At 45.8% G+C, this 25,171-nt stretch overlaps 1 protein-coding gene across 1 annotated transcript in view; it reads left to right on the forward strand.

Annotated features, from left to right (window-relative positions):
- Positions 1 to 996: 996 nt before the first annotated feature.
- ALKBH8 (alkB homolog 8, tRNA methyltransferase) overlaps positions 997 to 25,171 on the forward strand; it is a 55,236-nt gene continuing 31,061 nt past the window's right edge. The window contains exons 1-7 of the mRNA XM_044286077.1: positions 997 to 1,060; positions 2,926 to 3,066; positions 9,220 to 9,460; positions 12,347 to 12,469; positions 19,994 to 20,089; positions 23,461 to 23,565; positions 24,213 to 24,283. Of these exons, the coding sequence (XP_044142012.1) occupies positions 1,043 to 1,060; positions 2,926 to 3,066; positions 9,220 to 9,460; positions 12,347 to 12,469; positions 19,994 to 20,089; positions 23,461 to 23,565; positions 24,213 to 24,283 (795 nt within the window). The 5' untranslated portion in view covers positions 997 to 1,042. The remainder of the gene's footprint in view (positions 1,061 to 2,925; positions 3,067 to 9,219; positions 9,461 to 12,346; positions 12,470 to 19,993; positions 20,090 to 23,460; positions 23,566 to 24,212; positions 24,284 to 25,171) is intronic.

The raw sequence follows: 25,171 nt of genomic DNA on the forward strand, positions 1-25,171 counted from the left end.
ACACTAATGGGGACATTACTATTACTGGGGGGGGCACTAATGTGTAGAGTATTAATTGTGTTAAGCCATGTCCCCAAAACTACACCCCCTTTGGGGTGTGGCTGAACTTGGCCGGTATTTTTTGTTGGGAAAGGTGGCAACCCTAGGCATGTCCTATTATTGCCCGCAATTGCGGACAAGAATAGGCATTTTCTATGGTAGCGACGGCCATGTGCGGTGCGCAAATTGCAGACTGCACATGGGCTGGTATCCAAATTGTGATTGTGTGAATGTAGCCTTAGATGCCCAGATTTTACCAACTGAAATGTTGGTAAGCATGACAGGTCTGACACATTGAGGAACAGCTAGCTTTGGCCTAGCAGACATTGCACCTTTGCCTTCCAGGCCTTATTTTATATAGCGGGGTTTTATCAAAACTTGTGTAAAGTTAAACTTGCCCATAGCAACCAATCAGATTCCACCTTTCATTTTTCAGAGTGCCTTTGGAAAATGAAAGGATCAATCTGATTGGTTACTATGGCTAACTAAGCCAGTTTTCCTATACACAAGATTCTTTCTTGTTTTTCTGTACTTGTATATTTCAGTCTCATTTTGGTGAAAATGCAGAAAAAAACAAATTCCAGAGTAGTTGTTATAATTTTTTTGGGCTGTAAACAGATCATCGCATAGAACCTTATTTATTTTCAGGTTATGGCATTACCAAATATGTGTACGTTTAAGTTTGGGGATTTATAGTTAATAAAGTATATTTATTGTACTACAAAAACCCTAAATCTGCCGCTCTATTCTTTATTATTGTTACACTATTATTTAGTAATTTCTACAGTTACAAAACTACAAATCCCAGCATGCCCTCCTGGCAGCTGTACAGACCAAGCTCTGCAGTTGACGTATACTTGGTGACTGCAGCCGCTGCTCTCCAGTCGCCATGACAACAGCAGTCTGCAGTAATACCTAGGTACAGGGCGCGGAGGCTCACGGGATAGGCAGGGCGGCCGCTGCATTCTGGGAAGTGTAGTCTTTTTGCGGCGACTTCCTGAACATGGCGGCGTCCAGTGAGGTAACGTGCATTGGTTGTGCATGCTGAGGATGTAACGTGTACGTAGTGATGTCTCCCTGTGCAGGGGACGGTATTGTGTGCCAGAGAGCAGAGTATGCTGGTACTTGTGGTGCAGGGGCTGGGGGTGCACAGATGGTAACTAATGCAATTATAACAAGGAGAATGTGGACATGGAGTGAAATGTACCCGTGTCCTGGCACAGCGCCCCCAAATGACAGCCATACATGGCAGCTCCAGTCACACATCACACACACCTCCCAGCCCGCAAAGAGCCTCACTGTACACTCCCACATGGTAATTATGCCCCCTTTGTGCCAGCACACATTAGTCATGCCCTCACTGTGCCTCCTTCACAGCAGCTTTGCCCACATGTGCCCTCTTCACAGTATAAGTGTCCCCCTCAAAATAGTTATGCCCACATGTGTAAAAAAAAACGGTAAATACTTAGTCACCTGGTTCCTCCGATAATCCCAGCGGACGGTTCCTTGCTTCACCATTACAATCAGCTGACAGTGGGACATACCTCCAGCCATTCTGGGACCACAGACAGCCACTGAAATCCAGGACTGTCCCTCAGGATCCGGGACGGTTGGGAAGTATGAGATCATAGTCATCGTGTCCCAATAACTGGTCTTGCCACTGTGCCCCATAATAACAGCAAGGATTCCCATAACAGCGCCAGCCAAAGTGCTCCCCATAATGACAACCAGTGTCAGTCACAGACCCCCCTACAATGACATCCACAATGCTCTATAATAATACTCACATACCCTATAACAGTGCCAGCATAACATAACAGGCATACCACTATAACAGTGCCAGCCTCAGTGCCCCCATAACAGACATACTACTATAACAGTGCCACCCACAGTGCCCCCATAACATAACAGACATACCACTATAACAGTGCCCCCATAACAGATATACTACTATAACAGTGCCAGCCACAGTGCCCCCATAACAGACATACCACTATAACAGTGCCCCCCATAACAGATTTACTACTATAACAGTGCCAGCCACAATGCCCCCATAACATAACAGACATACCACTATAACAGTGCCCCCATAACAGACATACCACTATAACAGTGCCAGCCACAGTGCCCCATAACATAACAGACATACTACTATAACAGTGCCACCCACAGTGCCCCCATAACATAACATAACAGACATACCACTATAACAGTGCCAGCCACAGTGCCCCCATAACATAACAGACATACCACTATAACAGTGCCAGCCACAGTGCCCCCAATTCATAACAGACATACCACTATAATTGCCGTGGCGCATGGACAGTAGCCGTATTTTTGTGGAGTCGTGGTTTTCGGGCCGCTAAACGCATACGGTTGTGGACATCGCAAATGTGACATGACCCAAGGAGCATATTATTTAGTACTATAGCAGGGATTGGCAACCTTCGGCACTCCAGCTGCCGTGAAACTACAACTCCCAGCATGTAAACATACTTGTCCGTTCCTCTATCTCCCATAGAAGTGAATGAAGCATTCTGGGGGTTGTAGTTGCAGAACAGCTGGAATGCGGAGGTTGCTGTCTCTGTACTACAGTATTATGAATGGTTGTATACTGCCACCATGTGGCAGCAGATGGTAATTTTTTCATATCTAGAATTACTGCTATTCCTAAATCTGGCAATAGACATTAGAGTTTAGTTGGCAGATTCTCCCTTTTGATTGGATGTGGGGGATACTATATCTCCTTATGAAGAGCGCCTAAATCCACTGACTAAGTAGTGAAGCAACGTGATCTGTGGCTGTGTGAGTCGCAGTCCGCACAAGGATTGATCTAGTGCACGGTGTGGTTGTATTAACGCTCCTCTTTACTGTCTTATTCCGTAGTCTATAGAAGAGCAGATGCCGGAGTGTGACACAAGAGCCAGGCTGACCAAAGAGCAGAAGAAGCTGATGAAGAAAGAAGCGAAGGCAAAGAATATTCTGCTGCGGCACGAAGGCATAGAGACCGTGTCACGACCATCAAAGGTGGCTGAGGGGCCCTGTCCATAGTATTGCTGATAGTATTGCTGTGTGCTTAGAGGGACATTTTGTATTCATACGTATTCAATGATACAGGGAGGCTAGTCCTGAGCTGGCATGCCCTAATAAATAGGCTTGTTTGGTTGATATTAGGGAGGAAAGCCCAGGGCCAGCAACACTGCAGCAGGGCGTTTCTCCGAGCAACCAGGAGGATGACTGCTGCAGGAAGGATGGGAAAAGGAGTGCAGCAAAGGTCAGGCAGATGCTGGTGGTAGGGGACCCTATTATTAGGAGGACAGACGGGGTCATCTGTCGCCGAGACCGTGAATGCCGAACAGTGTGATGTCTTCTGGGTGCTCGGGTTTGGCATATTGCGGATCGAGGTGGGGCTGGGGAAGACCCGGTGGTCATGGTACACATTGGCACCAATGACAAAGTCAGGGGGAGATGGAAGGTCCTTAATAATGTTTTTAGGGAACTAGGAGAGAAGCTAAAGTCCAGGACCTCCAAGGTAGTGTTTTCAGAAATACTACCAGTGCCACGAGCGCCACCAGAGAGACAACGGGAGCTTAGGGAGTTAAATAAGTGGCTCAGAGGCTGGTGCAGGAAGGAAGGGTTTGGGTTCATGGAGAACTGGGCCGACTTCGCGGTCGGTTACAGGCTCTACAGTACGGACGGGCTGCACCTCAATGGGGAGGGTGCAACTGTTCTAGGGGAAAAAATGGTTAGACGGCTGGAGGAGCTTTTATACTAGGATCTGGGGGAGGGCGGGGGGGGGGGGTCATACTAATAAGGGGGTAGATAGAGAGTGGGATATATAGAGGGACAGTAGGGATTTAGTGGGGGCTGGGGTTAGTGAGGAAAGTACGGAGCAGACTGGGCAGAACTGTACACCGATGAAAAAAAAGAACTGCTGGTAACAAGAACCTGTTACATACAAACATCAGCCAAGGTAACTCAAAAATCCTGGATATTCACTTTACAGGTAATAATTTAAAATGTATTTTCACAAATGCCAGAATTCTAGCTAGAAAAATGGGGGAGCTGGAGGCTATGGTACTAGAAGAACACATAGATGTAGTTGGTGTGGCTGAGACATGGTTGGACTCTTCACATGACTGGGCTGTTAATATTGAGGGTTTTACACTATTTAGGAAAGACAGGGTCAATAGAAAAGGTGGTGGTGTGTGCCTGTGAGGAGTGATCTGAAGACAAGTGTGAAAGAGGCAATTGTGGGTGCGGATGGCGAAGATGTGGAAACCTTATGGGTGGAAGTTCAAAGGGATATAAACACTGAAAAAATAATACTTTTTGTAATCTATAGACCCCCTGACATCACAGAAGAGATAGAAACGCAACTGTATAACCAAATAGAGCGGGTTGCACAGGCTGGTACAGTGGTCATAATGGGAGATTTTAACTTCCCAGACATTGACTGGGGTCATGGTTCTGCCTCAACCACAAAGGGGAGAAGATTCCTCAAGTTGCTGCAGGACCACTTTATGGGCCAGTTTGTAGAAGCTCCCACTAGGGGCAATGCTCTGTTGGATCTGGTGAATTCTAATGATGCAGAGCTTGTTGGAAATGTTACTGCTCGATCAACACTAGGTAATAGTGACCACAATATAATTATATTCCCCCTGAACTATAAGGACCAAACTCTGTCAGGCAGAGCAAAGACACTGAATTTTAAAAAGGCTAATTTCCCTGGGTTGAGGGCAGCATTTCAGGGCATAGACTGCGAACAGCTACTGTCACATAATAATACTGAGGATAAATGGGAGAGCTTCAAATCCACATTGAGTAATTTCACAAATTTTTTTTTTATCCCTTTAGTTAACAAGTATAAACGGCTAAAATTAAACCCCCATGGCTTACAGCTACTGTAAAAAGGGCAATAAAAGACAAAAAAAAGGGCATTTAAAAAATAAAAATCTGAGGGGTCAGCTGTAGTGTTTGAAGATTACAAAGGGCTTAATAAAATCTGTAAAAAGGAGATAAAATTAGCAAAAAAACTAAACGAACAGCAGGTGGCAAAAGAGAGCAAAACAAATCCCCCAAAAATTCTTTAAATATATAAATGCTAAAAAAACACGCCCTGAGCAGGTAGGTTCCCTAAATAATGGTAAAGGGAAGATAGTCACTGAAGATAAGGAAAAGGCAGAGTTACTAAATGTTTTTTTAGCTTTGTATATACAAAAGAAGAGAATGGAGCCGATATCTGTGGTGCTGGGGCTGTTAGTACATCCAGTGATATACTCAATTGGCTAACTGTAGATATGTTCCAAGAGAAGTTAAATAAGATAAATGTGAACAAGGCTCCGGGTCCAGATGGATTACACCCAAGAGTGCTTAAAGAGCTCAGTTTAGTCATTGCTCTGCCCCAGTTTATAATTGTTAAAGGTTCTCTAGGAACTAGTACAGTGCCAAGTGATTGGCGCAAGGCAAATGTGGTGCCTATATTAAAAAAAGGATCTAAGTCCTCCACAGGTAATTATAGACCAGTTGTGGGAACAAAGTTTGAAGGACCCTTAAGGCACTATATACAGGAGTATGTGACTATAAATAATAAGTGATAACCAGCATGTGTTTACCAAGGACAGAAGTTGTCAGACTAACCGGATTTGTTTTTGTGAGGAGGTGAGTAGTAGCCTGGACAGAGGGGGGGTCTGTGGATGTAGTGTTTCTGGATTTAGCAAAGGCTTTTGACACTGTCCCTCATAGATGTTTAATAGGTAAAGTAAGGCCATTTCTATTTTTGCAGATGACTCTAAGCTATGTAGTACTGTACAGTCTATAGAAGATGTCCATGTACTACAAGCTGACTTGAACACTCTGAGTGATTGAGCATCAACTTGGCAAATGAGGTTCAATGTGGACAAATGTAAAGTTATGCATCTTGGTAGTAATAATCTCTGTGCTTCATATGTCGACCTAGAGGATGTAACTCTGGGAGAGTCACTTATAGAGAAGGATTTGGGTGTACTTGTGGATGGTAGATTAAATTACAGCACACAATGTCAATCAGCTGCTTCTAAGGCCACCAGGATATTGTCATGCATTGAACGAGGCATGGACTCGCGGGACAGGGATGTAATATCACCACTTTACAAAGCGTTGGTGCGGCCTCATCTGGAATATGCAGTTCAGTTCTGGGCACCAGTCCATAGAAAGGATGCTCTGCAGCTGAAAAAAGTACAGAGGAGAGCGACTAAACTGATGAGGGGCATGGAGGGTCTTAGTTATGAAGAAAGATTAAAATAGTTACATTTATTTAGTCTTGAGAAGAGACGTCTAAGGAGGGACATGATTAACCAATACAAATATATAAATGGGCCATACAAAAAATACGGTGAAAAACTGTCCAACGTCAAATGCCCTCAAAAGACAAGGGGGCGCTGCCTCCGACTGGAGAAGAAAAAGTTCAGGCTCCGGAAGCGTCAAAACTTCTTTACTGTAAGGCCCCTTTCACACGAGCGAGTATTCCGCGCGGGTGCGATGCGTGAGTTGAACGCATTGCACCCGCACTGAATCCTGACCCATTCATTTCTATGGGGCTGTTCACATGAGCGGTGATTTTCACGCATCACTTATGCGTTGCGTGAAAATCGCAGCATGCTCCTCTTTGTGCGTTGCGGTGCGATAATCCACGCAACGCAGGCCCCATAGAAGTGAATGGGGTTGCGTGAAAATCGCAAGCATCCGCAAGCAAGTGCGGATGCGGTGCGATATTCACCCATGGGTTCTAGGTGACAGTCTATTCACTGTATTATTTTCCCTTATAACATGGTTATAAGGGAAAATAATAGCATTCTGACTACAGAATACATAGTATAATAGGGCTGGAAGGGTTAAAAAAATAAAAAAGTTAACTCACCTTATCCTCTTGTTTGCGTAGTTCGTTCCCGGTCTGTTCTTTGCTAGCTGTGGGCTTGGGCTAAAGGACCTTTGATGACGTCAGATCACATGCTCCATCACCATGGTGATGGACCATGTGATTGGAGCATGTGATCTGACGTCACCACAGGTCATTCAGCCCAAGCACACAGCTAGCAGACCGGGAACGAACTACGCGAACAAGAGGATAAGGTGAGTTAACTTTTTTTATTTTTTTAACCCTTCCAGCCCTATTATACTATGCATTCTGTAGTCAGAATGCTATTATTTTCCCTTATAACCATGTTATAAGGGAAAATAATACAATCTTCAGAACATCAATCCCAAGCCCGAACTTCTGTGAAGAAGTTCGGGTTTGGGTACCAAACATGCGCGATTTTTCTCACGCGAGTGCAAAACGCATGACAATGTTTTGCACTCGCGTGGGAAAATTGCGCATTTTCCCGCAACGCACCCGGCTCTTATCCGGGCAAAAAACATGACGCCCGTGTGAAAGAGGCCTAAGAACGGTGAAGCTGTGGAATAGACTCCTCAGGACGTGGTCACAATAGGAACAGTGGACAATTTAAAAAAAGGGTTTAGATAAATTCTTAAAAGAAAATTACATTAATGGTTATGAAAATATGTAGAAATCTGAGTCTCACTTCCTTCTGGGATTCGCGTCCCCACCTATCCCTTGGTTGAACTTGATGGACTTATAACTATATAAGCCTCACATTATACAGAAATGAACGGGGTGCTTCTCAGCCTTACATTTGGCACATACACTCCCGGCGTATAACTCTAACGTATGCATGAAGCTCCACAGTGCCTTGCTTCCGTGTGCTGCCATACCTTCATTTCAGCTCTATAGGAGAGGGAAAGTGCAGCAGACTTTGCTTTTCTATGCAATGGGCTGTTATTGTATATACCGTGCAGTGTACCTTTTTTTTTTATTTTTTTTATGGGATCACACAGGAGACGTTTGCTACAGTATGCCTATACAGTAGTATATGGGAGAGCCTTCTTCAGAGGTATACATTGGAAATCTTGCACAGGCCTAACATAGACAATAGTCAGCCATAGACCATAAATGGATGAAGTTTATTCTCCTGCCCCAACCACTGAATGACTAACACATATAGAGGAGATTTATCAAATAGGTTTTCCAAATGTTTTTTTTTACTGATGACCTATTCTGTGGACAGGTCATCAGTATCTGATTGGTGGGGGTCCGACACCTGGGGCCCCGGCCGTTTAACAGTTTGAGAAGGCACCAGTGCTCGCAGTAGTGCCGCATCCTTCTCACAGCTTTCCCTACACCAAGTGACGTCACTCACATCGGTCACATGACCTAGGAGCAGCTCCACTCTATTGAAGTGAATGGGCCTGAGCGAGATACCAAGCACAGGCGCTATACAATGTATTGAGCTGAGAGAAGGCTGCGGCGCTACTGCAAGGGCCGATGCCTTCTCAAACAGCTGATCGGTGGGGGTCCTGGGTGTTGGACCCCCACCAACCAGATACTGATGACCTCTCCAGAGGATATCTGGTCTAGACATGAATCTGGTCTGGAGTTTTTCCACCTTGAAAAAAAAAAAAACGCCATAGAAACCTCTCTCAGCGTGCACCAAAAATGCAGGTGCAAAAATGTACGGTAGAAAAATGACACTAAACCTATATGTTAACCCAAACTTATACACACCTCAGCTTCTGTAGAACCTCATATTACTACCGTCCTCTGCTGTAGAACCTCATATCACACACCTCAGCTTCTGGAGAACCTCATAATACTACCGTCCTCTGCTGTAGAACCTCATATCACACACCTCAGCTTCTGGAGAACCTCATAATACTACCGTCCTCTGCTGTAGAACCTCATATCACACACCTCAGCTGCCACAGAACATCATACTATACACCTCAGCTGCTGCAGAACCTTCTATCACACGCCTCAGCTGCCCCAGAACATCATACTATACACCTCAGCTGCTGCAGAACCTCCTATCACACGCCTCAGCTGCCGCAGAACATCATACTACACACCTCAGCTGTTGCAGAACCTCCTATCACACGCCTCAGCTGCCGCAGAGCACTATAATATACAGCCTCATAGGATTCATTTAAAGGGGCTGACATGTAGCCATGTTCATTTGGTACAACATGGCGCTCATCTTCCTCCTCGCTCTTTGTTAGAAACATATTAAGTGGCCTTTAGGGATAAAGTGGCGATATAAATAAAACAGACATTTGGGGTTTACAGGCTTCTCTCCTTTTCTTCAGAGCTTGGTAGTTGCCAATGGAGGTCTGGGGAACGGAGTGAGCAGACAACAGCTCATTGATGTCCTGAAGCCCCATGGACTGGTGGAGTCACTGGTGATGCCCCCGAACAAGCCCTACTCCTTTGTCACCTATGCGTCCCCTGAGGCAGCCATCAGTGCTTACTCAGCAATCAGTGGACAAGACATCCCGTCTGTGGACGTGGAGCAGAAGATCACTCTGTACCTGAGTTTTGTGGATAAAGGTATGGGTTTCTTAATGTCTGTTCTTCTATAGGAGTCATTTGTGTTACCTATGACTGCGGAACGGGGTATGGGATGAGAGGAGACCTCCTGCTGCCGTGTTCCCTTGCACTCCAGGGCAGGAAAACCGGACAATTTCATTGCTGCTGTAGGTCAGTGAGGTCTGTGAATGAATGGTTGGAATTACCCACCACACAATAGACTCCTGATATGCAGTTAGTATATGAGCAGCTGTGAGAGCTGGGCGCATATGGTCCAATTTATTACACATAAATAACAGTATTGGAACTATATACCGGGCGTTCTCAGTGAACCCTCTGATCACACTGCATTACATTAGAGGCTTCTATCTGAGGAATATTTTGTGATTAGGGATGAGCAAACTTGTGTTTTCAAGGTTCAGGTTCAGGTTATCTAAGAATTCCATTATGGATTCTGCTACCACGGACTTGAAGACACAAGTTCGCTCATCCCTAGTTGTGAAGATTTCCCAACATATATCTTCACCGGATATATGCCACCATATAGCCATACAGTGCATACATTGTCCATTGACCACAATGTTAAAAAGTATATACCCTGCGGAAGACTGCACTTTCCTATAGAGTAGCAAAAAAAGGTGCGGGTCTAACAGATACCAAATACACCCTTTTGGCCCGCAGTGGATACATTTAATGCATAAACCCGGAGCTTTTCCAAGCGTAGGGCTCAGATGCAATGTGCATAGAGCCTTAAAGGGGCTATCTAAGTTATATATATTTAAAGGCAGCGACACTATAGTTATAATAAAAAAAAGTATACTGACGGTCTCAACCCCTTCTGTTCCCTCACCACTGCCTCGTCCTCCTTACAGTGCTTTGTTTTCCTGCCTGAAGTGCAGGAAGTGCTTGTCTGCTGCAGCCAATCATTGGCCCCAGTTGTTTTGTGCCATATACTGCTGAGGGCAGTTATGTGCAGTATATGGACACATCATCACTACAGCCAAATGTGTAGCAGCAGCAGTAAGGGGAAGAGGAGTGTTGGCACTGGAATAGAAATGTTTGGGGACAGTGATAATAATTTTTCTGTATTCTAATAGCATGCCTGCCTTTTTTAAGAGCTTGGACAACCTCTAACAAAACAAGAAATCTCAATGCAAGAAACAAAGTTAGACTACCACCTCCAAACAATGTGAAAAAGGGGTTCAGGTGCACTCTACCCAGGAGAGGCAAGTCGGATAGTGTAGGTCCCATCTGTTGGAAGCCACCTTGTCGCTAGTAGATGGGCCTGACACAATTTTGCTCAAAAATGTGCTCACAATTTTTTCATGTAGTAAGTATAGCAGTAATGCAATTCAGATGTATCCATGTTTCCAGTGTTTCCATGTGTCTTTGAGCATGGCAGTGTGCTGCTACTTGTAGTCCTTGTTTGTTTTTACAAAACAAAAAAAACATTATGGTCTCCAAAGCTTAAAGGGAATCTGTCACCTGCGTTTACCATTTTAAGCGGTCACCATCGCTATGTTCACTAAAGTGCCTTATTTCCAGCAGTCTTCTTTTTACTTTATTTCGTTTTGTCCTTCTGATATAAAAGCGCTTTTTATGATATGCTAATGAGGCTCCAAGGTGCCCAGAGGGGCGTTTTTTTCCTTCTCCGGTGCCTAGTGACGCCCCCCTGCAGTGCCCAAGAACACCTCCCGATCCTCAAATACCTTCCCACAGCCCCGGCAAACGGTTCCGCCCCCTCCCCACGTCATAGTCTACCTTCTAGAAATGCCCCGTCCTCCTTCCTGTCGGCGGCCCAAAAACTCGCGCAGGCGCAGTACCACCTGCGGCCTGCGCGATCATCAACCTCCTCAGGGCAACAGCGCTCAGGTTACATCACTGGGCTCAGCGCATGCCCAGTGAGACTTTTGAGGCTGTTGCCCTCAGGGGCTTGATGATCGCGCAGGCCGCAGGCGGTACTGCGCCTGCGCGAGTTTTCTGGCCGCCGACAGGAAGGAGGAAGGGGCATTTCTAGAAGGTAGACTATGACGTGGGGAGGGGGCGGAACCGTTTGCCGGGGCTGTGGGAGGTTATTTCAGGATCAGGAGGCGTTCTTGGGCACTGCAGGGGGGCGTCACTAGGCACCGGAGAAGGAAAAAACGCCCCTCTGGGCACCTTGGAGCCTCATTAGCATAACATAAAAAGCGCTTTTATATCAAAAGGACAAAACGAAATAAAGTAAAAAGAAGACTGCTGGAAATAAGCTACTTTAGTGAACATAGCGATGGTGACCGCTTAAAATGGTAAAAGCAGGTGACAGATTCCCTTTAAATTGGTATGACCTACCATGCGACCATGTGTGGAGCTGGTGGTACAGCATGAAAGAATTTTTGTTCACTATTGGTGGTAAAGGCTTCAAAGGGGTATTTCCTTCTGGGACACTGATGGCATATCGATACACAATCAATGTCACATAACTATGGATCCCACCTCTGGGACCCGTTTTTATCTCCAGAATGGGGCACCCTATTTTTTGGGAATTCCCATAGCAGTGAATGGAGAGAAAGTCGGGCATGCATGGTGTGCTCTCCTTTAGTTCAGGACCCACACCTATCTGACATTGATGGCATATCCTAGTGATATCCCATCAAGGTCCCAGATGGGAATACCCCTTTAAATAGGGCTTTCTCATATCTCTGGGTTCTCTGTGTAATGCAGGTAGGACGGGTCCTTCAAGAGAGAGATGCTCTTTGTAACTGATCTCCACTCTGTCTAAGAGATGAGGGCCCTGAACAGGAGACCTCCCTCCATCCTATTAACTCAGAATTTTTTACTAAGATATACAGTATATAAATGTGAAATATAGCTTTTATAGGTTTGCATTGTGGACCATAACTTTTCATGTTCTTTTGCTCTTATTCTCAGTTGAAGTAAAAGAGGCGTCCTCTCCGGCGCTGCCCCCCGGCCTACTAATCGTAGAAAACATTGTTTCTCCAGAAGAAGAACTTGTACTTTTGGAAAATATTAATTGGGAGACAGATAATTCCAGTAAGTATTATATGAGGTGCAGGAGGCAGCTCTTACCTCATGCAAACAAGAATTGCCCCAGTTTTCTGTGTAAAGACGCTTTCTAATGGCTTTTAGCTGGTTGCTACTAGAAATTCGCCAGCAAGCTTGTTGAGAACTTGTTCTTAACAAGCTTCTTGTATAATGTGATGGGACAAGTAGTTTTTCAAATCAGCAAAACACACTCTGTGCTGACATTGAGCCAGCAATGTGGGAGATTTCAGCTCTGAAGCCTCCAGAAGTGTGAACGGAGCTGTTGACTATAATACAGGCTGTAACTCTGGGTCAGTGCAAAATGTAATATGTTTAGGAAGTGATTCGATTTTAAAGAATCACTATAATAAACAGCCTTGTATAGATCCTGTACATGGCATAGGGCTTAAAGAGGACCATTCACTGGTTCTGACGTTACATTATAAGTACCTGGCACTGTAGGGCATGTTAAGGAGATGTCCTTGTGCTTTTTTTTTTTTCCTATGGGCTGCTCCCTTCCCCCTCTGTGCCCCCTTTCTGATTTCGGGCTAATTCATACCATCGGTACAGGGAGGAGGAGACGGCTGTGTTTCTCATGGGGCGTCCCCTTCTCCCTGGTTGTGAGCTGTCCAGTCGCAGCAGATTTTGTCACAGCTCTTTAACTTCCTGCCGATCTGCTGAGTCTTTAGCTGGTGGTCAGCTAAGAGGTGGGGCTAAATTATCATTTTCTGTAATGCAGACAGGTTGGGGAGGCTCCTGCTGTAGCCAGCTGTCTTACAGCCAGACCCAGTGCAGTGAGGTGGAGGAACACGGGTCTGGCAGTAAGACAGGAAGATTCCCAGGGAGATTTCTTTTTATATTCCTCAATTTTAGGCGTAATATGAGACAAATAGGACCAAAGGAAAGGAGGAAGTGCTGGGATATTTTTTTTATTTTATGACATTTTTTGTGTTTAATATTCCTGTAGTTATGTCTATGGATAAAGTTTGAATTGGTGATTAAATATGAATATACACTGTGTTTTTTAACTAATACATTTCTCGCTTGTATCATTGAGGGACACAGGTGACCATGGGTATAGCTGCTGCTGCCGCCTGCGGGATCATCAACCTCCTCAGGGCAACAGCACTCAGGTTACAGCACTAAAAGGCAACACTAAGCAATAAAAGTCCCAGCTATATTCCCGTCTTCTATTGTTTTTTTTCCTTTTTTCCCCTTTAAGTACAGGAAACAGACGCCTGGCCTCTCTATTTACCCGGGGATGAAGGTCGGTGTCTGTTCCCATCACCGCCCGACCTCCCCCAAGAAGGCAAAAGTGGACCAGGGCGGCTCAACTCCCCTGCATCCCGCCAGCCATGGGGTCACCTGCATTTCTGCAGTCCCCCCCTCCACTCCAGCCTCACTACCGCCTCGGTGCTAGTGGCTGAAGAGGTGACCCTGCTGGTACCACGAGAAGGGGTGAACAGAAGAGGATGAAGATAGGATGAGTATTGTGAACACAGGTTGAGTATAACCCCCTCCATCCACCTCCTTCCCCAATCTCACACCCCCACCTCCCTTCTCCATTCCTCCCCTCTCCACCCCTTTATTCCTCAGCCAAGTGCTGTTTTCCTACTGCATTCCCTCCCGGCCCGGGTTCTCTCCCTGTGCCCTCCACCCCCTTCTTCTGAGGCCTACCGGTACCATTTCCCAGCGGTCACATCCCCTCCTGGGGCGACCGCTGCATCCAGCTACCAGGCGTCGAGTACCCCCCACCCAGGTCTCCTCGATTTGTGGTTGGGAATCCCATGGCCGTTCTTCCCGGCCTTCTGTTCCAGCCGGAAGTCCTTCCGGTCGGCGCACGGCTACACGAGTCCCAGGCTTTGTGGCCTACTAGGCCGAAACTTCCATCTTGGAGTTTGGTGGGCAGGGGCTGTCCCACGGGTGCAAAATGTCGTGCCTAGACATTCCCCTTCTCCAGGAGCCTGTTGAGCTCCGCCCCCGGCCTCTATGTCAAAAAAATAAATAAAAACCCTTACTTGCCTGCCATCTTACTGAGGCTGGCTTCCCTATTACATGGCTGTGTAGTTTAAAATTACCCCTTCTTGCCTCCAGTTAGGGTTTGGGGTGTCAGTTTTCGAATACACGACTATATGTTTATATTGAGATAAATAAATAATAAGTTACCCTGACACTATCAAGTGCTGAGTGTGGTGTCTGTTGCAGAATTAACCCCCTCTAATGTGGGTGCGCTCACTCTCATGCGGTTACTGCCGCACTTCCTTGCAACAAGTCCACTGGATGTTTTTCATGCAACCCCCCTTCCACGGACACGCACTGGCGCTGTACATTCTGTTTCGTTCTCCCTTCCATAAGTGGAGTAGTTGCACTACCACTGGTTGCTGTACATTCGTACATCCATATTCCCATTGGCACTACCAATGTATACTGTGCGTCCCGTCATATGACCTTCCTTCCATAGACGGACTAATTGCACTACCCATGTAAACCGTGCATCCTGTCATGTTACTCACTCCTCGGGTGTAGTAATTACTACTGGATGCCTCACACTCTGTAGCATTGCCCCCTCTCTCTTAGGTGGCGTAAATGCACTACCACTGCATACTGTACAGCCTGTCGCATTACCCCCCTCCATAGGCGGTGTAATCGCATTACCACTCCATACTGTTCAGCTGGTCGCATTACCCCCCTTCATAGGTGGCGTAATCGCACAACCCCTGGATACGGCACTGCCGGTTCCATTACCCCCTTCCATAGGCGGGGTAATCGCTCTATCACTGGATAGTATATCCTGCGTTCCCTACTCCCACAGGTTCAGTATTCACATGAACGGGTGAAGTAATTGCACCACCATTGGATACTATGTCTACTACGCCACAGCACCAGATACTATATTTTCTATCATATTCTTCCTCTTCCACGGGGGCTGCATGCGAACAGACAGTACCTACTATTACCCGGTCCTCCCCCACAAGAGAAATACGGGCGCAACCACTGGATACTGCAGCTACTACCGCATTATCCCCTTAATTTTTGGTGGTTGGTTTTGAGTGCCGACATGGCAGTCTGTCCTCCCAGTGCTTTAAGTCCCAGTGGGACTCCACACTACGTGGTTGGTCATGATACTCAACACCTTCTTAGGTGGTGTATCTGCCCTGGAAGAGAATTCGGTGGTTACTACCAAGCGAATTGAGTATTACACTGCCTCTGAATACTGTTTCCTCTTCTAGCTCTCCTCCTTTTCAGGTGGCGTATTTAGGCTAGCTCTCCATTCCATGGCTACTACTGTCTTCTGCAGGTGGAGTGTTTACACTAGCACCAGAGATCATAGCTACTACTGTAGGGCCTTCTTCCCAGGTGGCGTGTCTACCCTGACTTGGCTTTTGTGGCTACTATGGTATAGCCTCCTTCTCAGGTGGAGTATTTACGCTAGCGCTACATATCATGGCTACTACTGTATGTCCTTCTCGGGTATTGCGCTAGCCCTTGTTTCGGTGGTTACTTTCTGTATGGGCTTCTTCTCAGGGGAAGAATTTGTGTTAGCACTTCATGCCATGGCTCCTACTGAATAGTCTCCCCCTTGGGTGGAGTATTTGCGTTAGTACTACTGTCACGGTACCTCATGTCAGTGGTTAGAAGATCTGAGAGACTTGCTGCACGTGAGGTTAAAGGGGTTATCCCATCTTAGACAATGGGGGCATATCACAAGGATATGCCCCCATTGTCTGATAGGTGCGGGTCCCACCTCTGGGACCCGCACCTACAACGAGAACGGAGCCGGGGAGAGTTGTGGCTGGAGGACCCCGGGTTTCCCAGGGTCCGACCACCACCAGGCACAGCTCCCCGCCTCTCCCATTGAAGTGAATGGGAGCGCACCGCACATGCGCGGCCAACGCTCCCATTAATTTCTATGGGGCCGACGGAAATAGCCGAGCCAGCGCTCGGCTATTTTTGGCGGCTCCATAGAAATGAACGGAGGGCGGCTGCGCATGCGCAGTGCGCCCTCCTCCACTTTCTCTGCTCCGTTCTCCTTGTAGGTGCGGGTCCCAGCGGTGGGACCCACACCTATTAGACAATGGGGGCATATCCTTGCGATATGCCCCCATTGTCTAAGATGGGAGATAACCCCTTTAACTGACAGTCTCTCAATTCTCAGTGTTGTTGTTTGGTAATGACCACACCCCTTGTCAGGTGCAGCTTGTGGTCATTACTGCATTCCCTATTTAGTTTGGTCTCACACTTCATACCATGCGGTTGATATTCTCTGCTTGCATTTGGAAGAGTTGGTGTGGACCTTTCCTGTGTTCCTGCTCCTTCATTTTCTTTAAGATAAATTGTTCTGCTCTTTGTATTTGGTTGTTCCCTTGTCCTTGTTGTTACTAGGCCTCAGGGAGACGCTGGTTCATTCACCTGGGGCATTTCAAGGCTCCTAGGGATTAGGTTACGGCGTATGTATTTTCCCGCCTTCAGGGTCTATATATGCTGATAGAAGTCAGGGCCAGGTTTAGGGGTTTCCTAGGAGGTGACCGTACCCCTCTCCCTAGCCTTGAGGCCTAGTTCTTTGTCTTTCCGCCTTCTGTTGTTATTCTGGTGTCCCTCCCTTCCCCTTTATTCATGACAACCACATACCATGGCTCCTTCTGTATGGTCTCCCCATCAGGTGGAGTATGGTGCTATCACTGTATACTATGGCTTCTACAGTATGACCTCCTCATCAGGTGGAGTATTGCGCCAGCACTAGTTCCTGTGGCTACTTCTGTCTGGCCCCATTCTCAGGTGGAGAATTTGCCTTCGCCATAAGTGCCTTGTCTACCACGGTGTGTTTCCCATCTCAGGCTCGGTGCTTACGTACCCCCTGCAAGCCATGGTGGCACCCTCATTGCTTTCTTTCTCACTCCTTGCATTTGCACTGGATATGGTTCTGTGGTTTCTACCACATTGCTCTCTGTTCCGTTCCCTGTTTTGGCACTGGCTCTGTATGTGGTAGTTTCTACTGCTTCTCTACTTCTATAGATGGAACCCTCACACTGGTCCTAGATGTGGTGGTTGTGTCTACATTCCCTCTTAGGTGGATCTCCGGCTCATTTTACGCAACCAATGGATGCCATTGCACAAATAGATGGAGTCTTTATACAGGCGCTTGCAGTTTTAGCTGATTCGTCCACTCATTCCTGATGACATGGTCATCTGCAGCACTTCCATTCTCTGACCAGGTATTTGCATTAGTATGCATGCTAGGGCGTGCTATGAGCCATTTACTTCTAGTGCGCACTATTGCAGGGTTCTCCCTGGTTGGTATAACCCCCTCGTTTCTATGACATTGGTCTACCACATGGTTCTCATTTCAAGTGGGACATTGGCGCTAACTGTTGACGCTGTGACACCATCAGCACTGCCTCTTTTAAGAGATGAGTAATAGGGTTGAGATGTCCTTATGTAGGGGACACACCTATTCAGAGCACATACTGTGCATCAACTGCTTTTACCCCCTCACCGGACTATGGTGCTGTCACATGTTGTTAGGCTAATAGATGTTTCGTTGCTGGAACGCAACACCCTTTCTACATTATGCCCCTCCGCAAGACGAGTAATTGCTCTCCCCCCAGATTATGTTTCTGTCTACATGGCCAGTATCCATACTCCTGAGGTTGGATTCTTACTGCTCTGGAACGCCTGCACTATTTTTTCTTATCTGTCCAGATTTTCTCTGGTGTTTTTGTGGCGTCGGACATAGTCATCATATTCTCTCCTGGAGAAGCATTTCTCCTATCTCAGACCAATCTGTGCATTCCGCTGATGACCGCATTGTCCCCTTCAGGCAGAGTCGCTACACGGCGATAGTAGATGGTCTCTGACGAATCTACACACCTCTGATATTTTTGGCGTCAGCTTTGCTTCTGCCTATCACTACGGTATTTTTGTTCTTCAGCCTGCAGTTGGGTCTGCCTGATCCAGGCAGGTTGTGGAGTATCAAGCAGCTTCTTTTGTTAGAAGTCTCATGACAAGCCTCTACGGCTCTGGGGGCATCTGTCTTCCACAGTACCTGCTTCTTAGGGGGCCTTTTCTTCTTAAGCAGGGATGTATGCTGCGATCCTTACCTTTTGGATTGGCTTCCATGAGTGTATTCCGGCGAGTGTATGTGCTCTCTCTCATGTATTGTAGCCTGCTCTCTTTTACGGAGTACGTTTGCTCAGTTTCCTCAGGCTGTCTATTGCCAGTCGTATGGTCCTGGTTCCAGCATCACTCGCAGTCTTCCTTTTGTCCAGTGGTGGACATTGCTTTGGCTGCACTCTTCCGCCGCAGTGCTCTCTGCTGCACGGCTGGGATTGTATTGATCCCCGAGGACACAGTCTTTTCCTCTCAGACTACTCCCCATTTGTCTATGGTTTTTCATTTTCTACCTCTGATTGGTTCCCATTGTTGCTTTTTGTCCCCCTTGGCCATCTCTTTTCTCTGTCTTGATGAGGGATCATATTCCATACTCTTTAGTCTCTTCTCGTGCTGATTCTTTACAAGGGAGTGGCTACTCGCTATTTTCTTTTACAAATTGACCCACAGGGGTGTCCTCACGTACCTGGGAGATCCCTACAGGACTAGTCCTCTGCCAATTGCCCAGTAATTCCTTCCAGTTTTTCCTGGGTTGAAATATCCCATCCTGATACTTACACATTTGGTAATATCCCATCCTGATATATCCCATCCTGATACTTACACATTTGGTAAACATATCCAGATTCTACTAGTTCATTTATTTTGAGTAGACACCTCTCGGTTTTCTATGGGGCCCATTGCCATGCAAGACATCCTGGGTTTCAAGTCCGGCCCCACAGCAATTCTATGGTCCTCGTTATCCGGAAGTACCTTCCGCACATCATCTTCAGTCGTCAGACATGCTTATCCTTCTTGTGGATATTATGTGCTGCTATCCACATCTTCCGAAGCCTCTCGAGCCCTTGGGCTTTATTCAACTGGGTTTTCCTCTTTTTGCGCCGTGCGTTCTTCCTGGTTCATGCTCTTCAGGGTTCCTGTGCATCCTTTCCCCACATTTCTGTGCGGGGCCTTATGACATCCTTAGATTTGTTCTGTTCTTTTTTTACCTCTACATGGTACTGCTTTGGAACGTCCCATGGTCTCCTGTGTCCCCCAATGATACGAGCGAGAAAATAGGATTTTTTGTGCTTAGTAAGTTCATTGGGGGACACAGCACCCACCCAGTAAGTTCATTGCTGGTTCTTTTTGGTGGGTCCCACCTGTTCTTGGTTCTGACCCATCTCCAGCCCTTTTTCATACAATTGGTCTCTGTTGGATTCTCCTGGCTGCTCCTACTGCTTTAGTACAAACTGATTAGCTCAGTGTCTGCAGGAGGGATATAGCTGAGAGGAGGAGCTAGCACTTTTTTTTGCCTAGTGTCTCCTCCTAGTGGCAGCAGCAGCTATACCTATGGTCTCCTGTGTCCCCCAATGAACTCAGCGAGAAAAGGATTTCACAGGTAAGCACAAAAAATCCTATTTTTTCACTTAAATCTACTTGCAGACCAGAAGTCACTAAAACATCGGAGGGTGAAGCATTATGGATATGAGTTCCGATATGATAATAACAATGTAGATAAGGACAAGCCGTTACCTGGAGGTGAGTTTTAAAGACCTGGGAGCAGAAGGAAATTTGGTTGCAGTGAGTATGGCTCCTGTTAGATACGTACACTTTGCTTTATATAAATGCCCAGCATTGAACAATATTTAGTTTTTATCTAAATTGGTTCTGTACCCATTCTTTTATCCTTTTGCATTGCATTGCATAATTTTTAAATAATGTATACATTTTATGTTAACTTATTTTTACTCCAAAATGATGTGTAAAAAATCTACAACTGATCCAACAAAAAAATTGGTGTCAGTAGCTAAGTAGACATAAAAATGAATGTTTTGGCCAGGAGATTGTGGTGGGTTAAAGTGTAAAATAGCTCAATGAGAAAGACTAAAATCAATCTTTATTTGATTTCTATTAAAACCTAGAAACAACATCCAGAAAACTATCTGGTGATGAAAAGGCTATTGAAGGGGTCAGTGTGGGTGACATGGAAGGACTGGGTTAAAAAACTGAATTCATGTGGGCTATGGACCTCTTTGGGAGGTTATCTTGGACTAAAAATCATTTTTCCAACTGGTCTTTATTAAAAATGCTCAACAGTGTGTCTTCCACAGCCTTCAGTTTAAACCGCCTCTGCAGACTGTTATTTCTCCTTCTAAGTGAAACCCATCAGAGAGCTGCTTTGACTGCTCGATCTGTAGCCCTTATCTCTAGTTCCTTGACAGCTCATAAACACTTGTTTAAGGAATATTCTTATCAGTTTGATAAAAATTTAGCTTAAAGGTGTTTTCCAGTAAAAAATATTTTTCATCAAGTTCCTGCAGGATGCCCCTGAAACAGAAGATGCACACTTTTACCTGCTCCCATGCCGCTGTGGTCCTCTGCACCGCCCCCTCTCTTTACATCTTCCCTGTTCTGTTTACATCCAGCTGGCGATGGGCATGGTCCTGACTGGCTTCCGCAGTGAAATGCTGCTTGTGCCCTCATCACCGCTGAAGCCTGTCATTGGCGGGAGCGGTACATCTGACCATGCCCATAGCCAGCTGGATATATATAGCGTGGGGGCAGCACGGAGGACTAGAGTGTCAGGGAGCAGCTGCAAGCACTTGATCAATTTACTTTTTTTTACGGGAAAACCCCTTTAAATGAGTGTTTATGAGCTCAGAAATAAGGGCTACAGACCGTTTTCCCAGAGCAGTTGAAGGAGAAATAACAGTCTGCAGAGGCAGTGAAACTAAAGGCTGTAGAAGACAAATTGTTAAAAACATTTTTTAATAAAGACCAAACGGCAAAATGATTTTTAATTTAAAGGGATTCTGTCCTCAGATTTTACTCCTATAACCTAAACATATGCTCATGTCCAGACTAATAAGAAGAATCCTAAGCAGGCCTTATTAAACCTGTGGCTCTATTTGCCCAAAAAACTGTTTTTTATAACCTGTCAATCACTTACTTAAGGTGCCCAAGAGGAGGTCTGTTAATACAGGGTGCCCGCCCACACCCCTTGCTGTCCGGTGCCCAGCGCCACCTTCCCTTTCTTCAGCGCCGCCTTCTTAAGCTCAGCGCCGCCTCCGCAATTCTCCCCGTCCCTCTGCCAGATCCCGCGCCTGCACCTTGTATTTTTGGCTAAAAATCATATTTTCATTTGGCCTTTATTAAAAATATTGAGCCGTTCTGTCACAGCTGTTTTTCTAAGGCCCCTTTCACACGGGCGAGAATTCCGCGCGGGTGCTATGCGTGAGGTGAACGCATTGCACCCGCATTGAATCCAGACCCATTCACTTCAATGGGGCTGTGCAGATAAGCAGTGATTTTCACGCATCATTTGTGTGTTGCGTGAAAATCGCAGCATGTTCTATATTCTGCGTTTTTCACACAACGTAGGCCCCATAGAAATGAATGGGGCTGCCTGAAAATGGCAAGCATCTGCACATCCGCAAGCAAGTATGGATGCGGTGCGATTTTCACGCATTGTTGCTAGGAGATGATAGGGATGAGCAACCCCGGACCCCATTAAAGTCTATTTACTGTATTATTTTCCCTTATAACATTGTTTGTTATAAGGGAAAATAATAGCATTCTTAAAACAGAATGCTTAGTAACATGTGCCTTGAGGGGTTAAAAAATAAAAAAAATGAACTCGGCTCATCCACTTGATCGGGCAGCTGGCATCGTCTTCTTTCTTCTTCTTTCAGGACCTGCAAAAGGACCTTTGATGACGTAATCCTTCTATCTTAATTCAGCAGGAACTGTGCTGATGTCACCACGTGGTGAGCGCGATTACGTCATCAAAGGTCCTTTGCAGGTCCTGAAAGAAGACGATGCCGGCTGCGCGATCAATTGGATGAGGTGAGTTATGTTTTTATTATTTTTTAACCCTCAATTGACATTATACTTAGCATTCTATATTGTTATAATGGAAAATGATAAAATCTACAGAACCCCGAACTTCTGGGTACCACATTCATTTTTTTCTCACGTGCGCGCAAAACGCATTGCACTCGCGCGGAAAAAACTGAACGTCGGAACGCAATCTCAGACAAAACTGACTGCAATTGCGTGGGTTTCCCACAATGCACCATGAACACATCCGGCCCTCACCCGCGATGCCTGTGTGAAAGAGGCCTAACTGTGTGACTGGTACTTTCACTTTGTGCCGATCTAATAAACCTTATCTCTAAACTACTGAGACGTCATAAACACTTATTTAAGCCACATTCTAATCAGTAAGATAGAACTGAGCTATAATGAGTGTTTAGGAGGTCAGAGATCAGAGATAAGGAGTCCGTCAGCTCCCCAGATGACGCAAAAGACAGAAAATCTACAGGCTACTGCTAGAGCATGTCAGCTCTGCACAGAGAAAAGGGTTAATTAAGATCAATTGAAAACATGATTTTTAGCTCAAAATAAGTACAATGCAATAATTAAAAAAAAATAATCCTCCAAAGGTGTACATGGCCTTTAACTCTCATTCACCTCTATAGGAGTTACAGAAAAATCATGTCTCGGTATGCTTGGCTGTTTCTATAAACCCAGCCACTGCTTGCGTCTTGAATGCGGCAGCCAGTGGGATATAGGGTGAGGCAGATGGGGGTTCTAAACATAGATGCAGGTCTTAACTCTGGGATCCCCACCTATCAGACATTTATAACATGCGGAAATACCCCTTTAATCTCTGTAAGTTATATAGCCATCTAATATACCTTTGTTTCATTTCCATACCATTTAAAAATCTGTGTAGCTGTCAGAGAATGGAAATGAGGATGTTTCTAAGAAGAGACTGTGAAATTCATGGAGAATTGAAATGCAAAATATATTAGAAAGTTTAAGAACTTGTCATTATTTATTGATTCATCTCTGTACAAGTGAGACTGGATAACACCATTTAATCTCTTCCTAATTTCTTTCTGCAGGTCTTCCAGAGTTCTGTAACGTGTTGCTGGAAAGATGTCTGCATCAGAAGCTGATAAAGAATATGCCAGACCAATTAACAATAAACCAGTATGAGCCCGGGCAAGGTAAGACGTCAAATACTTCTGTACAAGAAGCTATGGAGGCAGTTGTATGTCAGCATGACCTATCATCTGGTCATCGGTCCCGGGACCCTGATCAGCTGTTTGAGAAGGCACTGGTGCTCGCAGTAGCGTCACAGCCATCTCTCAGCTCACCAAGCACAGCACTATGCATTGTAATGAATGGGGCTGAGCTGCGCCTAGGCCATTTGACCGATGAACGTGACATCACATGGCCTAGGTTAAGCTGTGAGAAGGCTGCGGTGCTACTGCAAGCACTGGTGCCTGCTCAAACAGCTGATTGGAGGGGGTCTAGGTTGTCGGATCCCCACCGATCAGATACTAATGATCTATCCAGAGGAAAAGTCTGCGAAAACCCTCAGTGGTTGCTGCTCTCCTGAATATAGATGCCCAACGGCATAGGTAGGTTTAGAGTAGGACCTGCCTGACTGAGACCACCTTGGCGCGGGTAGGCGGGCACAGATGTGTTTTAATCAAAATAATTTGAGTGAGGGCTTAGTCCATATATAATGTTTGTATCTATTGTGTTAGTGCATTATATTCGCAGCCCTAATTTACCCTTGGTGTAACGGAAGATGCCAAATAAACTGATTGCTCAAGAGTGGTCATGTGGTTGTCTCACTGTCTCCTAGGTATCCCACCACATATCGATACCCATTCTGCGTTTGAAGATGAAATTGTCTCTTTGAGCTTGGGATCAGAGGTAACAAATTTATTTTGAGGTAACCAAAATTGTATTTCTATTCAGAACTGTTGTACCGGCGTTCTGAGCCTGCCGCCATCTTCCACTTGGGCATGGCTATTGGAGTCCTCACCTTGTTTATTGGTATGTTCCCCCGGCTGCCCGTGCTCGCCAGCATCCCTGTGTTCTTTATCCTCACACAGGCTGCGTCTCACTGCCTTTAGGGCTCTCTCTCTCTTTTTCTGTCTGTGGCTCTTAAAGGGCCAGTGCATGTGCACCTTAATCTAATTTAAAGCACCTGTGGGAGGGTGTCTGAGCAATGGATTCTAGTAGTTTAGTTAGCTGAAAAGGTGCAATACTTGTCTTAACCCTTCACTACCTGACCTGACCGCTGTCTAGTCTCCGTACTGACAGTAAGCTGCCTGACCTTGGCTTGACCCTGACTACTGTTTTGCTGGACCCCTCAGAGTTTCGCACCTAATGGGTCAGCAATCCACTAGACAGAGACTTCTCCAAAAGGTAGCAGCCTGGTGATTCCCTTGCAATAAAGTCCAGATCCCTGTGTAAGGTTAAAGGGTGAAGACCAAGGACGCCACTAAGATAACACCCTTTCAATTAGACCCAAGTCAGATGTGTTCAGTAGACACAGCAGATTCACATCCACTTTGTAACAAGAAAATGTTTTCTATCATACATGAATTCGTGTGAAAGGAGCTATTATTTTTATGCAAGACTAATCACCCACTAGGAAGTTGATTGTGGGGGGAACCATCATTCTATATTGTTGTGCAGATCAGCTGAGATTGACCAACTATAAACTGTTGCTATTTGATCAATCAGGTAACCAAAACAGTGCACCCTTTATTTTGGGCTCTTCAGCAGGGTATATGTTAAGGTAGGGCCACATTA

This window comes from Bufo gargarizans, chromosome 3 (assembly GCF_014858855.1).
Source record: "Bufo gargarizans isolate SCDJY-AF-19 chromosome 3, ASM1485885v1, whole genome shotgun sequence".
In the NCBI taxonomy this organism is placed as follows: domain Eukaryota; kingdom Metazoa; phylum Chordata; class Amphibia; order Anura; family Bufonidae; genus Bufo; species Bufo gargarizans.